General features: G+C 39.1%; 1 protein-coding gene across 5 annotated transcripts in view; it reads right to left on the reverse strand.

Annotated features, from left to right (window-relative positions):
* Nucleotides 1–15,094, reverse strand: part of pak5 (p21 protein (Cdc42/Rac)-activated kinase 5) — a 94,819-nt gene that overhangs the window by 31,456 nt on the left and 48,269 nt on the right. Inside the window, exon 1 of one of the 5 annotated variants that reach the window (XM_036134176.1) lies at nucleotides 9,170–9,373. The exons of 3 other annotated variants lie outside the window; for them this stretch is intronic. In XM_036134176.1, the coding sequence (XP_035990069.1) occupies nucleotides 9,170–9,205 (36 nt within the window). In that variant the 5' untranslated portion in view covers nucleotides 9,206–9,373. Of the gene's footprint in view, nucleotides 1–9,148; nucleotides 9,374–15,094 lie in introns of those variants that run through there. One more of the 5 variants, XM_036134175.1, reaches the window with a different exon arrangement.

Here is a 15,094-nt window from a genome sequence, read left to right on the forward strand (position 1 = left end):
TTTTTTATCATAAAAACACAAAAAAGAAGAGGTTTTATTTGAAGAGAAATCAGCCATTTGCAGTCTTGTATCTACGACAACAGTGACCCCTTGTGTCTACATTAAGGATTACAACTTCATCTGCTCTTTCTTTCAAATACCTCTCTCAGACAGAGCTATCACAACCTCAGTCACTTGTCAGATCAATCAATATTACGACATCTAATATAATATTACTTTAATATAATAATGCAAGAAAACTATTATGGGCGAGGCTGGTGGAACACCAGGTTTAAAATATATATGCAGATGCTAAAGGCATTTGGCATGTATGTTAAAGGGACAGTAATGATAAAAAAATAAATACAGGGTTATGGTAAAAAATACTAGTGTTCAAACCTATAGTATTCACAGCCCTAAAACCTCACACAACATACTAAAATGTATTTTATTGGGATTATATGCGTGTAAAAGATTTTTAGCTACGGCCTATTTTGTTTTTTGACAAGTCACTGAAAAATGTTTAGTCCACCGACTAAAATAAAATGAAAACGTTGGGGACAATACCAAATCTATCTCATTCACATGTTAATATGACCTAGTCAAAGTCCAGATCAAAAACAGGTGGCACATTACTTACTTACACAGTCTTCAACTTAAAAAAGAGAAGAGGTTGCAGGATATGGGGTTTGCCCACACTTAATCCAAAAATGAATTAATTTCTTGCAATAATCCTTTAATATTTAGACAGTTTGGTTAGAAAACACTTTATGTGTGCATTGTGCTGCCTGAAGCTGACCATGTTTGCTCCACTTACATGATTACTACTGCCCAGCTCTCCATCGCTGGCTGTATAGAAAAGTGTGACCCAGTCCCCTCTAACCTCAGTCCAGCCATGCCTCAGCTGCAAGGCTAGCATGCATGAGTCACACAGAGGGCAGTGGATGGAATCACAAGCGATTTCCAGAAAAATTGATTAGTAAAGAAAGGAAAATAAAATACAAACGGAAAGTCGAACCAAATCTTCCTTTGGTTCATCATTGCAATATAGCTTGGATATGCATCTTTTGACCTGGGAGTCTGTGCACAAGCACATTTAGACCGTGCATCCTCCAGTAATTACTAGAAATACCAGTAAAAAAAAAAAAAAATCTGCTGTGACAGTATGAGCAAGTGTATGATCTCAGTGAAACAGTCAGCTTATCTTTCTCTGAAGCGTTTCTAAGTGGGTTACTGTCAGAGAAAGTTTTAGATCAAAAAGTGGGAGAAGTGAAAGAAAGCTGGAAAAAAGAGGTGGGGATCAAACTGTCCGTCCTACACTTATCTTCTTGTCAACTTTGAGACAGATAGACAGACAGCTGCCCAAAGATTAATTACACAGCAGAGCTCATTAATCTGAGTCCTGTCAGCCGGGTTTTAGCCTCGAAAGAAAACCATGCTCGCACTCCCCGGCTTCAACTTCTTTTTCTTACTATGATAAAATAGTTCCCACACATCCACATAGACTAACAAATTAAAAATCTGGAGATTTTAGGTAATATGTTACTCTCATAGTCAGAAAAAGAATACAGCTCTGACAGAATCGCATCCATATTCAAACAATTTTTAACTGAATTGAACCACAATATTCCTCTCAGAGACATTTGGGTTCCTCTAAACTCCCACAATGGGCAACAACACATTGGTTTATACAGAGTTAACTCAGAAGTAAAAGGAAGAAGAAAATACCCAAACAGAAAGAATAAACTTATTTCACCCAAAGCAAACCAAAGCAGAGTTCCTCCCACTTCATTTTTGGTCAGCTGGTTTTACCAGTGTATATGCTGCAAAATGTCTTCAGGAAAAGGACAAATGTTTTGTTGCTGGCTGCAATAAACAACATGTGTCCGTGCATATTCTCCCAGTCATGGTGAGCAGAGATGCGTGGCTGCATTTTATTTTCCATGGCAATGTCCCAGCTACAATGCCAAAGAAAACTGTGGTTTGTGTGAATCACTTCTACCAAACTACCAAAAGTACATGGCGGGACTTACCAAAACACTTCTACTAAAGGAAAGTTCTGTCCCTACGGTTTGTTGGAAATCTGCACATGACAGAGATGTAAGTACTTAATGATTTATCTTGTGTGGTTTGCATTGCTGGCATGAACATGATTTCTCATTTAGCAGTAGCTAGAGTGACCAGATGTCCCCATTTTCCAGGGAAAGTCTCAGTTTTGGAGGACCTATCCACAACAAAAGCTGTCCCCAGATATATTCCTGATTTTAGCATTTGATGAATGATTAAATATGTTGTGTGTAGAGAGTTAATACAGCTTGTCTAAGTCTAAGTCTAAGTCTAGCCAGGTAGAGAGTGAAAGACCAGAGCTTGTCACCAACGAAGGGGAACTGTCCTGTGATATAGCATCTGATATTTCAGCTGGTTCAAAGTGTCTGTAATGCACCAGCGTTAGCAGAACTCTTTGTAACTCGTGTTTATAGTCACTTATTTCATAGCCCAAATACGACGTCACAGCCAAAAAAAATGACTTTAGGAAAAAACAAGCTCATAGTGGCTAATAACAAGGATCAAAGAAGAGCAGTTGTACCGTTGTGCATCCGCTGACAGCCATTTTCACGTGTATATACGAGTGTAAACAGCTTATTTGCATGCCATAAAAACAGCCCTATCTTAAAGGAGCTCAAATAGGCAAAACTGGGGAGGGGTAAAATTTAATGAACATGTTTTGTATAGCCCATAGACCTATCCTAAATGTTTAAAAGGAAGCATAATGGGTAACCTTTAAAATCTGGATTTGTTTTCATTTTACTTTTTCTGCTTGTGTTCTGACCAGTTGTTATTTTTCTCGCTGTGAGTTTGCCGCTGCCCTTGGGCCAGATCAATTACTGCTAGTACGGGGGAGCACAGCCAGTTGCAAAGTTCTAGGCTGTACATGGCCTCTGCTAAAAGTTCTAGCGGACCGCATTAGGCAGCTGAAGTTGGCAAAATGTATATCACACAGGCTCCATGATCAAGCAGAGTGTCTAGCACACCAGAAAATTTGCTGGGGTTTATGTTCACTCTGATTGGCCCTGAACTACGACTGACTGGTCAGGAGCTAAAAAAATATATATATTTTTTTTCTGATCTTGTCTGCAAGCTGAATTCTTGTCTTGCTCTCGCTTCAACTTCACGTGAAGTGATCCAGAACGGGTCGGCCAATCACGTTGCAGTATTATGCTTTAAGGCGGGACATACAGCTGTGATGAAAGTAAGAGCTGCTGAGCCCACAGCTGAACCAAAATAAATATGACAGCACAGGGGGACGCACGCCTAGCTGCTGCTATCACATCTGTTTTGTCAAGAATCCACAACAAGTTATGCAGCCTTGACCTGCATAACTTGTTGTGGTTCCTCATGGCACCTGCTGCTTACAACGTCTCATACCGTGATTGGCTAAAAACCAACCTTCGGTCGGTGGGCAGTAGGTTTCACTTCGCCCAGTCAGCTCAGAAAGTTCTGCTGAATATCCCCTCCCTTCCCCTAAAGGATTCGATGGGAGCTGTCCAAAATTGATAACGTACAGAACAGAGAGTGCACATGATCAATGTGGCTCGCTAGGTTAACTCTAACTCGCACATGCGCACTCGGGTATGTGCGAGTTCTGATTTTGTCCACGTGACCTTAGCTATTGAGGTGTTTAAAAATGATTATCAGAAGAAGCCCCATATGTGTAAGAAACTATTTAGAAAATGTTTTTTTTTTTACTGAGACGGGTCAGGTTAATCTTTCTTGCTGCTGCTTAATTAGAGAGCAGTACTTTAGCTGACAACAGGAAGGCAGGAAATATGATGAGATGAGTTGCTTTGTTTAATCCTTTTGAGCTTTTAACCACAGTCTGGAATGGAACAAGCTTGATTTGGAAGTGTTGACATCTCAGAGTTAAGGTAACATATTCTGTACGAACAACACACGCAGAGACTGTTTACTTTTAATCATGCTATCCATGCTAACCGGCAATAACAGATACAAAAGATAATTTAAAATGTGAACTCTAAACATATTGCTTTCTCACTCATGGTGTGACACCTCTTCTGCCTCTAATTTAAATAATGAATGACTGCCTAGGATAAGGATGCTAAACAACATATTTTGAATGCTGCTCTTATATCCTAACAAGATATAGTGTAGCTCTTAGAACAAAGTCGCAATTGGATACAATTTGCATAGAAAAACCTGAGATCAGTAATTGGCCACAATATTCTGATCGGTAGATCTCTGTTTTTTTATGATATTGAAGAATAAGACAATTCAAGTTTTTCATACTGTATATCTTCATAATACCAACAGGAAATTTGCTCTTCAAAGGAATTCAAATAAATACAAAAACAAATAGATAAAACACATTCAAGACTACTTAGGAAAGCAATAGGTAAGTGCTGTTATATTACCATAAAACACTTGCACAGAATACTATCAATAAAAAATTTCTAAATATAGCAATAGCTACAACTAGAGACATGAATAGTTTAGCCAAACATATTATGATAAGGGAAATTCACCACTTAACTAATAAAGGAACTGAATATTTTTCTAAAGAATCAAACTCAAAACCTTTCTTTAGCATTGTACAGTTTTATGTCGGGCTTTTCTCTAATGTGTACACTGAAAACGGACTCTACACAGCCAATAGTACTCTGAAATATTGGGTATTAAATTTAATTGGGCTTCTTTGCACAAATTGCATTTGTGGTTCTTATTTTAGAATAAATACATTAAAACAATGCATAAATAAATTAATAACGTTTTTGAGTCTGGAATTTTTAATCTTCATCCAAAATTGGGCTTGGCCTGAAACGGTATAGAGTGAACTGCACTTAAAACCATTTCAGCCATTGAAAATGTATTTTAATGGCCACAGGTAAAAACTGGAAACATGCACTTCTGTGTAATTTTGGAGTTAATCCTCCTATGCTATGCAACAAGTAAGAATTTACTTTGCTGCTTTAAAAACAAACAATGACCAGCGGTTTATTCCTAAAGAGAATGTTGTCTGTTTGCAATAGTTACACATTGTCCTCTAACCTGAGGAAGTTGCAGGACTGCAAATATTCATCATCAAACTAAGGGGAAGCTTCTTTGTGCAATCTGGCACTTCCCAGACTACTTAAGCATTTTTTCCTCCTCAAATCAAACTTTCCTTCATGAGCTTCACACACCCTGAACATTGAATCCTGATCTAACAACCTGCACTGCTCATGTTGTCAGAGCAGTGATAATCTACCATGAAGGAGACAGCAGGCATGTTTTTACAAGAAAAAAATTTAATATTCTACTTCCTGCTTTAGAAATACGGTTATGCAAGAGAAGTTAGTCATTTGGTCATGTGCGTGGCTAACACACTTAAAGCACGAAAGCTGCACTTTGCATTCTGACCACACGAGGATACCACAAGTCCAGCCATTAAACAGCCTTACAGCAAGCCGAGCAGCAGCTACTGTCATGTGTTCAAGAGGATTAGCAGTAGCTTTGCAGTTTCTCATCAAAAACTTGGACTGCGCTGTAACGGCGCGATGGAATTGCGGCGCTTAAAGTCTGACACATCATCTTAAGTAATGCTTTCCCTGTTTAAAATTCACCGCCTAAATGCCCTTCCAAAAAGTCTACGTTCAGACATTGAGGGATGGTGGTAAGCCAGGACAGTTTGAGCCCCTCTGGCAAAGTGCAGTGCATGTCACTGAAAGCCAGAAGTCTCTGCCAACTTTGGCTCTGCAGCCTCTGTTTGAGGAGTTTTTTTTTTTTTTTTTGCACAACGTGACCATGAGTGGCAGCCCCGCATCAAGACTAAGAGATGGAGGAGGAGGAGGAGGAGGAGCCGGGTGGAGAGAAGCAGAGGAAGGAACAAGAAAGGTCTAAATCAATGCCATCCACTGCAGCTCAGTGCCAGGCAAGACAGATGCTCCCTCTGTCTGGGTGAGGGTACGTGAGTGCACAGTCGCACATCAATCCGGAGTTATTTTCCTACTAGTCTATTTCTGCTATGACCAATTTAATCCCACATCAGTGTGAGTGGGGAAGTAATACACAGGGAGCCCAAATATAATTAAACGTGAAATTAAATGCATATTGATCATAAACTCTAAAGTGCTGTTCTGTCAGAAAAAAAAAAAAAAAACGTTCAGCAACTGCCGGAGTCGTCGTTTCCGACACTTAAGGGCACATGTGTTTTTTGACAGATCTGGAGCTAATAAATACCATAAATGACATATCCATGCAAAGTGTGTCCCCATTCCCGGGCTCCACTGGTAAAGATGTAAAAAGCCTTGAAATAAGCTCATCATTTATTGCGTACTGAACTATTCCAAAAATTCAATCTTTAATGTTAATTTGTGGCAAATGGACAACATTCTAAGAATAGACAACAGCCCATTGTTTGGGTTCAAATTGTCTTTCACGAAGTCAGTTGGAGCTGACTCCCTTAAAATCAACATTTTTTTCGCCTCTCCAACAAGGAAACCACTCTATCTTCTATAACTTTTCACATCCTTGAAGCACACAGAAAGAGGGATATTTTACTATTTTGAGTACTATCTTGAGTTTTCTCGACTCTTTCAGCTCAGATGTCTTTGAAATGTAGGTATGAGGAATGAGACGGCCATGGAAGAAGATCCGTTTCCTGTCTGCTGAACCATTTCTGTGTCAACTTGGCCATATGTTTACAATTATTATAATGTTGAAAGACCCGGAGATAACACAATTTACTTCTTTAGTTTTTCAAAGACTCAACGATGTCATGAATTCTTAACACTGTTCCTGGTTAATCTGGAAAAGAAGCTGGCCCTTAGCATCACAGATAAACTGGGATAGCTGGGATCAGACACTTTTTTACTACATTCTTCCTATTATTCACTTTGTGGCCACCTGCAGTGTTTGTAGCCCTAAAGCTCAATCTTAGTTTCCTCTGAAATGTTGGTATTTGTGTAGTTAGGACAGAAAAGAAACGAGCAGTTAGCATTCACACAGCGTCTAATAGTGGTTATGGAGACTTGGCGACCAGAAGATGACCCTCTTTGCAGCAGTTTTCTGTGAGTCGTTGTCAAGCCCAATGCCCTGTGGCTAAAACAAGTGGCCTCTGTGTCACATTATATTTATACCTCTGGAAAACACAAAGTCATATATGACTAATTAGAAGTTCCTAGAAACTCTGATCAAAAAACTATAAGTAAAAGGGCCACTGCTGGTGTTGTGAAAAAAAAAGTGTTTTAACACAGGTCCATTAAATAAATGTCACTAAGGTTATGATTGTCCTAGAATTTCCTGTATGAGATCAAGCTGCTGGATTAAAAGATTAAATTATTAAAATAAAAATTGGGGGTTTTCTAAAAATACATTTTCACCAAACATGCCAATCAGAGCTGACTGGCAACTAGTTTTATGTAACACTATTCTGAAGTAAAGCTACTTATACTCAGGAACAATTTCTGGCTACTCTATACACCTAGAGCTACTTCACTGAAAAGAGAACAGGGAAGTCTTGACTAAAAATGCAGCAGACACAAACACAGACCTGCAGTTTACGTTCATTTGAGACTTCTTGTTAGTCTACAAGCTTCCTTGTAACGTTATTTTCTATCTGCTGAGCCTGTTGTGCCATTTGGTGGTCAACCAATAAACCAGTGGTGTCCAGACTTTTTGATACGTGGACCAAAGTCGTTATGTCAAAGTATTGTGGGCCAAACGAAATATAATTTTAAAAAAGTTTTAAAATTTTCATTATTATGCCCCCCCTGCTCAATAAAAAACTAAGCATGCATTTAAAAATTAAACTAATCAGATTTTTTGTGGTAAAGTGATGTGTATATTATTGTAGATCCAAAATTTAAAAAATGTGTTTTGCACTTTTTCCATATTTAAAAGAAAAAGGTATCTAGTTTGCAAATTTGGGCTCTATTGAAAAAAAAAATGAAGAAAAAAAAAGTTGAGTTAATTCTCAGCAAAGCCTTTGGGTCATAAATGTGAGTCACTTTTGCTGTATTTAGTCATGTTTAATACATTAATTAAAAGCAGATTCAGGTGAACCAAAGGCTGCTTTTGAGTCAAAGGTCACTAGATGGATGTGTTCCTGTTTACAATGAACTTAAAGCGCAAAAAGTGGGGAGATAAAGACACAAATATTATATGTATTACCTCACATGTTAACTTAGTATAGCATTGCCCTAATTAAGTGAACAGTAGAGAAAGTTATGAACAGTGAGAAATGAGACTAAAACAAGCAACAGTGCATGAATAATTAATTGATAAATAAACATGACAGAGACGTCAGTATTAACTAGAGTAAAATCTAAGCAATGAGTAATAAACAGAAACTAAATGCACATAAATTAATGCTCATCATGTATATTGCACTTACAACCAGGGGGTTTTGTATCGATGCCTGTGTGCAAATTACTAGAATTTGCACATGTATATTTTTTGTCTACCTGATTACATAATTTTGTACAAATTGCCAATAAATGTGTCCAGTGCTGTGTTTAATATCCCAAAGGTTGTCTGACTGCAGACTTGCATGAAGGGGATGTTTTAAACAACTCTGGACATGCTCCCTGTGAGAACACTTGTCTAGACCTCACTCAGTTCTCACTCAGGACAGACTACCATCTTGGAGCTTTCCAAGTGTTTGCAGCACACACTCCAATAAAAACGCTTTCTCTAAACTAGCAGCATTTGGCACGGCCACGTCAGTGACATACTTGCTCTTTCCTTATTCAATAAGGACAAAGCTTTGCATTTTCACCCTTCAAGCAAGGTCTGGATGTCCCTCTGTAATCAGCAAGGCTATTTTTAGGAGCTCCACTTCTATGTATACAAACAGCAAAGGTACACAAATATTTGCACTGCTTAGGGCACATATCTGCCCTGTGAAATATGAGAATCAGAAATCATAAATTATGAAATGTCATGAAAACATAGTTTTAATCATAGTTTTGAAATCAAGTGGATTCTCTGTCAGCAGCAGATGCAGCGGATCGCTGCTTGCTGCAGTTTAATCTTAACTGCACCATCACCGTTTGGTCTGAACTGTGCCTGGGACTGCTGGCAGAAAGCACCTGTTGCAGACAGAGCTATGTATAGCTTCCAAGGCAACATGCAGTTTTGTATCCGAAGAACGACAGAATGTGAAACATCCCACCTGTAACTGCGTATTAAGTACCTGGTGTTTTAACACTGCTGCCTCTTCAGTCTTCATCGTCCTCAAATCGCCAGAGCTTCACTGGCCCCCTCAGCCGCTGAGCTGTCCTGCATGCTCCGGCCCCAAGAAGTGCCACCCCTGGCCCGTCTGCCCTAATAAGTCCCCTTGCCTGTCTGCAGCTGAATGACCTTACTGTAGCTGGGCTCCAAGCCCACTGAAACTATCTGCTGAGAAACCTAATGATCGTGTTTCCCCTCTCCACAACCTGCCAGAGAGCTGGTGGGGGGAGGTGGACGACTGACCCACTGACATTTAGAGCAGCACCAAATATCCCTTCAGATGTCATGCTAACTGCGACGTGGTTGTTGACTATTCCAGACATTTGTGACCAGGGATGCCCTAATCAGGATGTGTTGCTCCCCATTTCAGAATGACAATACAGAGTCTCAAGCTTCATTGAAATCAGCACCCTAAACAAATGAAAGCAGATATTTACATAAGCTTTATGTAAAACAGACAAACTTTATTTCCATGCAGCCCGACAAGAAAAGTTTTTTTTTTTTTTCGTTTTGGGTAAGTTACGATAGTCAACATAATTTCTTTGTCTTAAATGCCAGAATAGTTGAGATCTTTTTAAAACAATTTGTAAAACGTCTCGCCTTAAATTGTGTAGCTCCCCAGCGATGATTGGGATTTTTCAGGCTATCCTATCAGGTTGTTTGTTTGTTTGTTTTTTTGTAATATAAAAAAGTTTTAGAAGGTAAACTGGTAAAGTCATTCAAAAACCACAACTAACTTGTTTCAGTGTCAAAACAGCAGACGTCAGCCAGAAGCAACTTTCAATAAAACCTTCTATTGTGCTGGAAATTATATATATATATATATATATATATATATATATATATATATATATATATATATATATATCCATCCATCCATCCATCCATTTTCCAAACCGCTTCTCCCTCATGGGGTCGCGGGGGGTGCTGGTGCCTATCTCCAGCGTTCACTGGGCGAGAGGCGGGGTACACCCTGGACAGGTCGCCAGTCTGTCGCAGGGCAACACAGAGAGACAAACAGGACAAACAACCATTCACACACACACCTAAGGACAATTTGGAGAAGCCAATTAACCTAACAGTCATGTTTTTGGTCTGTGGGAGGAAGCCGGAGTACCCGGAGAGAACCCACGCATGCACAGGGAGAACATGCAAACTCCATGCAGAAAGACCCAGGGGTGTACTCGAACCCAGGACCTTCTTGCTGCAAGGCAACAGCGCTACCCACTGCGCAGCCCTTTATATATATATATATATATATATATATATATATATATATATATATATTTTTTTTTTTTTTTTTTTTTTTTTGTTTGTTTGTTTCAATAGCTGTATGGGCTACTTATTATATGGAGTATGTGTGGGTTTTCTAAGCAAATCAAAAAACACTTTTTAATTATTCTTTTGTTTATAGCAACTCGTATCATGATCACAATATTCAGCGATATTATCACATATTGCACTTTCTTCTAATATCGTGCAGAAGTGCTTCTCTGTGCAGCTCTACCCGGGCATATATGAATATCAAAGCCCAGTGATCTGAGAAAAGTGTGAAGACCAAATTATAAGACAGACAGACAGACAGGAAGTTGCAGCAGTCAAAACAGTCTCTTTGTCCCTGTAAAAGCAGCAGTAAAAGATGACAAACACTTGGATTGTCCCTGAGTCAGGGATTCAGATATAAATGATTGTGAGATCCCCCAAAAGGTAAAGACTTGTTTCTTTCTCATTTGGACTAAAGGATTATAGTTAAAGTAAAGAAAATAAGCAAAAATGATCCTAAATCCACTTAGAAAAGACCTAATGCAAGTTTACCCCACAACCCTGCATTCAGGTGTATATTTCTGATGTGATGTTAGTCGAGATATTTTCAGTGGAGCCACAATGGGTTTACTGCAGCAAGCTGTTCAGCGCCCTAAAATATCACCACCTACACTATACCTGCACTAAACCTGGAGCCCAATCACAAGAAGCTCAGATATCTGGGGAATTGCAGCAGGAGATTTCAAATACTGTAGGGATAATAAGGAAAGAATGGCCATCCACGGGGCAATGGAATCAGACAGATAATTTCCACGAGACAATCTCTGTCTTGAGAAGGACTTTCATTTATCATTACCAAGTATCTTTAACCCTCCTCAAGTCATATCCATAGGAATGGGCTGCAATCACAGATTCATACCTTCACCATCGTCAGCACGAAGCAACATCAGCTAAGAATCCCACCTCATTCATCTGTACCAACATGACCTTTAGCATGAGTAAGAAAATTAGCTGTTATGATCTGGCTGTAAGTTTGCAATCTATAAGTAGCTGTTGATGTACTCACAATGACATTACATCAAGTCACAAAGAAGCTACCTAATATACACTGCAATTCTCCAAAGGCCTCTATAAACATTTGACAAGTGATACATCTAAAGGCATTCAAGAGAAATATCTTCATAAAACAGCATATAATTACTTCTTTAATCCAACATTTGCACTTATTGCGACTTATATACCTCCAGCTTTGCCCCGATGCCTTTGACTAGAACAATTACCTTTTCGTCAAAGTTAGTTAATCTGCAAAGTACCATCCAGTGTTGTGCAGCTGAATCAGGCTAAAGTAGAGCAAATTATACAAAAAATAAGAAGGCATTAGATTTTGGAAGCTTAATTGAAATAAGGTTCTGGGAGGCCCATGGTAACATAGGTCCGTGGTTGGATGGAGAGCACACACATGCACACACACGCACACACAATGTGATACCATCCATTTTACTGTTTTAAATGCTGTTCTTCATACATATTTTATACTACATTTCTTAGGGAAAATCTATTGAAATTGGTGTCTTTAGGTTGAAACTTCAATCTAATGACATTTTGCATAGTGCATCAAACATAACACACAAAATTCAAAATAGTGCATCTCGAGGACTAAGCAGTTTCACTTGTTTAGGCTTCTGGTGGGACAGCCTGTTCAGTTTTAAAAGAAGTCTCTGTTAACATCTTTAGTTTCCTGCAAGAATGTGGAGAATATGAAGAAAGCCGTTTCGTGGCTTTGGTTTTCTGCCTAAGGCTTAATTAAAGAAAATATTCTAAATAGAGCATTCACTGACTCCGATAATGTTTCTGGATTTCAGTCACAGTTCAGTATGAAGTTAGATACCAATGGCAGATTTAGATTGAAACAATATTTTTTTCATTTAATCAAGATGTTATACAAAGTATCAATTTGGGGAAATAAATTGTATCTGTTATAATATGCATTTTATTAAAGATGCCATGACATCGCTGTATAAACCATTTCATGTAGCTGATATTGCTACATTTGTAACTTATCCTAAGAATTTCATTTTAAAAAATAGCATCCGCTTCTTGTTTTGTCAGGCCAAATGTCCCTCCTCAGTAAAAGAGTTGGTACGGTAATGATATGCACCTCTACCTAGTTGACACCACTGTGATTGGTTACAACCACATTTGGAAAACCAGCTAAAAGCCCTCCCCACACTCCTCCCCCTCCATCCACACATTTCTCCTCTCCCCGCAACACTCTGTCACAAATCCATATCACGGCTGGTGGAAGTGTTCGTGTTGCAGGATGTCCGACAGGCGAGGCCAAGCTGACCAAAGGCTTTAACCTGGCGGCATGATTCATCATTCACACAGTGGGACCGAAGCCAGGGGTCCACGGCAGGAGGGCAGCAAGCTCTCCACCCCGCGGTGCCCTGCGGTTAGCAGAAGAGCGCTTCAGACAGCCTGCATTCATTTATCAGACGAGAAAGCATTTAGAAATACTAAATTATCGCTAATGGCAGCGTTGCGGTCGCCACCCACAGTGTTGGTAGAGATATTTCTTTTTCGAAATCAGTTTGTTGGAAAACCACAGCTTCAATTGACTTCAGTAAATTGCGCTGAACATATGAACATAACAAAGTCTAGTATCTGACCGTGGTGAGGTTGGTTTTAGGTTGGACGTTGGATATTTATGCTCCGCGGCTTTGGTGGCCAGCAAGCAAACAGAGCCGATAAAAGGATCGGCCTCCCTGTATCGGCTTCGCGGTTTAAGTCTCCGCGGTTTAAACTGGGGTTATAATTTTGTGGTTCTTCCGCATAAATGATGTTCAGCCACTCTGATTCTCTCATCCTTTAGGAATAAGTGGAAACCTCAATTTGTTTTTGAGCAACCTTGGACATAAAAGCTCCCCTTTTTAGTAGCCATCCTCTGCTCAAGTGGAGCAGTCAGACATAGTAGCGCGACTTACGCTATTAAATGAGCAGGCTGCTATCTGCTAGGGGGAGAAGGTGAGGAGGAGAGGGGAGGGGGAGGGCTGTTTGTTTGATGCTGTGCTCTGATTGAAGAATATGAACTGAACTGTTTTCTGATCTGACTGTTTTTGAGCAAAGAAACAAAGCTGACCGCCCATGAGCAGATCCTTTGGGACCCACTCTTGATATTCACATGGCCTTATCAGTGCACAGCAGACCATATTATACCCTCAAAACCACAGAACAATTAAATTTGTTGTCATGGTCCCACTAAAAATATCTGAAATCATTTATTCCCTTCGCAATGATCAACGAAAAAAATGTTTTTCATTTATAATTGCTGACTAGCTTTTTTCATGTTTCCAGCGGCCTTTTAAAGATTTCTCTTTGTTGGTGAGATCCAGGGCTTTGAGCTCCTTCCCTTTGGCCCAATCCTTAGTGCCAACAACAGGTTCTGGGTCAGGATCTAGGGCACTGCTAAATGCTAATATTACTTCCAGCTAGAAGAAACATGCTAGTGAAATTAAAGGACTCATTTAAACCTAAATCTGCCATGGGGTAGGAATAATTTTAGACTTAAATGTATGTGTTAGCAATTCAATTATTTGCTCATGCATATACATACTTTTTCTCCATACAGGTCTTTTAGTCTCTTAAACGAACGAAGAAATGTAATACAGCCTCAGTCTTGAAGAAACATGAGCCACCAGGAACAAGCAGATAGCATTAACAGGCCAGTGGCCCTAAATACCCACACAAGCATGCACAAACACATCCATCTACAAGCACGCACACACTACCATGGATGTCAATGTGGTAAATGCCCCATCAGCTCCAAAGGATCCTGCGATTTACAGGTGTTAAAGCAAAGGTGTAACACGAGCCCGATATTGATATGTGCAACTGCACTTCCCCTGCTAATGAATGCAACACATTAACACAGCTACCTACACACACACCTACAGTACATGCCCACCACGGTGTGGTTAAAAAAGTATTTGCGCTCTTTATTATTTTCTTGCTTTTGAGAAATGTTAATATCATTGGAAGAAAACTTTACTTGACACAAAATAAAGTGTTTGATTTTTTTGATTATTTTCTTTATTAAGAAAAAAATCTAAGCAATTTACCTGATGTGAAAATTTTATCCCTTAACCCTCTTATTAAATCATGAATTAATTGTGATCAATCCCATTTTTTCAGACTACTTTGTTCAACTTCACTAGCCACAACTCAAGATTTAAGAAATCACTTAAGTATAACGAGAAAAAGGCAACATGATCTGAAAAAGTGAATTCTGGGACAATTGAGAAACAATCGTTAACATTTATCGGTCTGGAAAGGATTGCAAAGCAATTTCTAAGGCTTTAGGACTCCACTGAACCACACAGAGAGCCGCTATTGACATTGAATCAACACGTCCATCTCAATATGATGATTTTATTTAGAAAGTTGCTTCTGGTCGACATCTGCTAATTTGTTATTAAAACAATTGTGTTGTAGTTTCCTAATGACTTTACCACTTTACCACCTCTGTGCCATCTAAAATGTTGTGCACCAAGTGTTTAATCTATATGTTTCAGGCATATAGAGCCTAAATGCATGGAACTTAAATCATTTGCTAACTATTTTTGTA

The sequence above is a fragment of the Fundulus heteroclitus genome, unplaced genomic scaffold, assembly GCF_011125445.2.
Source record: "Fundulus heteroclitus isolate FHET01 unplaced genomic scaffold, MU-UCD_Fhet_4.1 scaffold_76, whole genome shotgun sequence".
Classification (NCBI taxonomy): Eukaryota; Metazoa; Chordata; class Actinopteri; order Cyprinodontiformes; family Fundulidae; genus Fundulus; species Fundulus heteroclitus.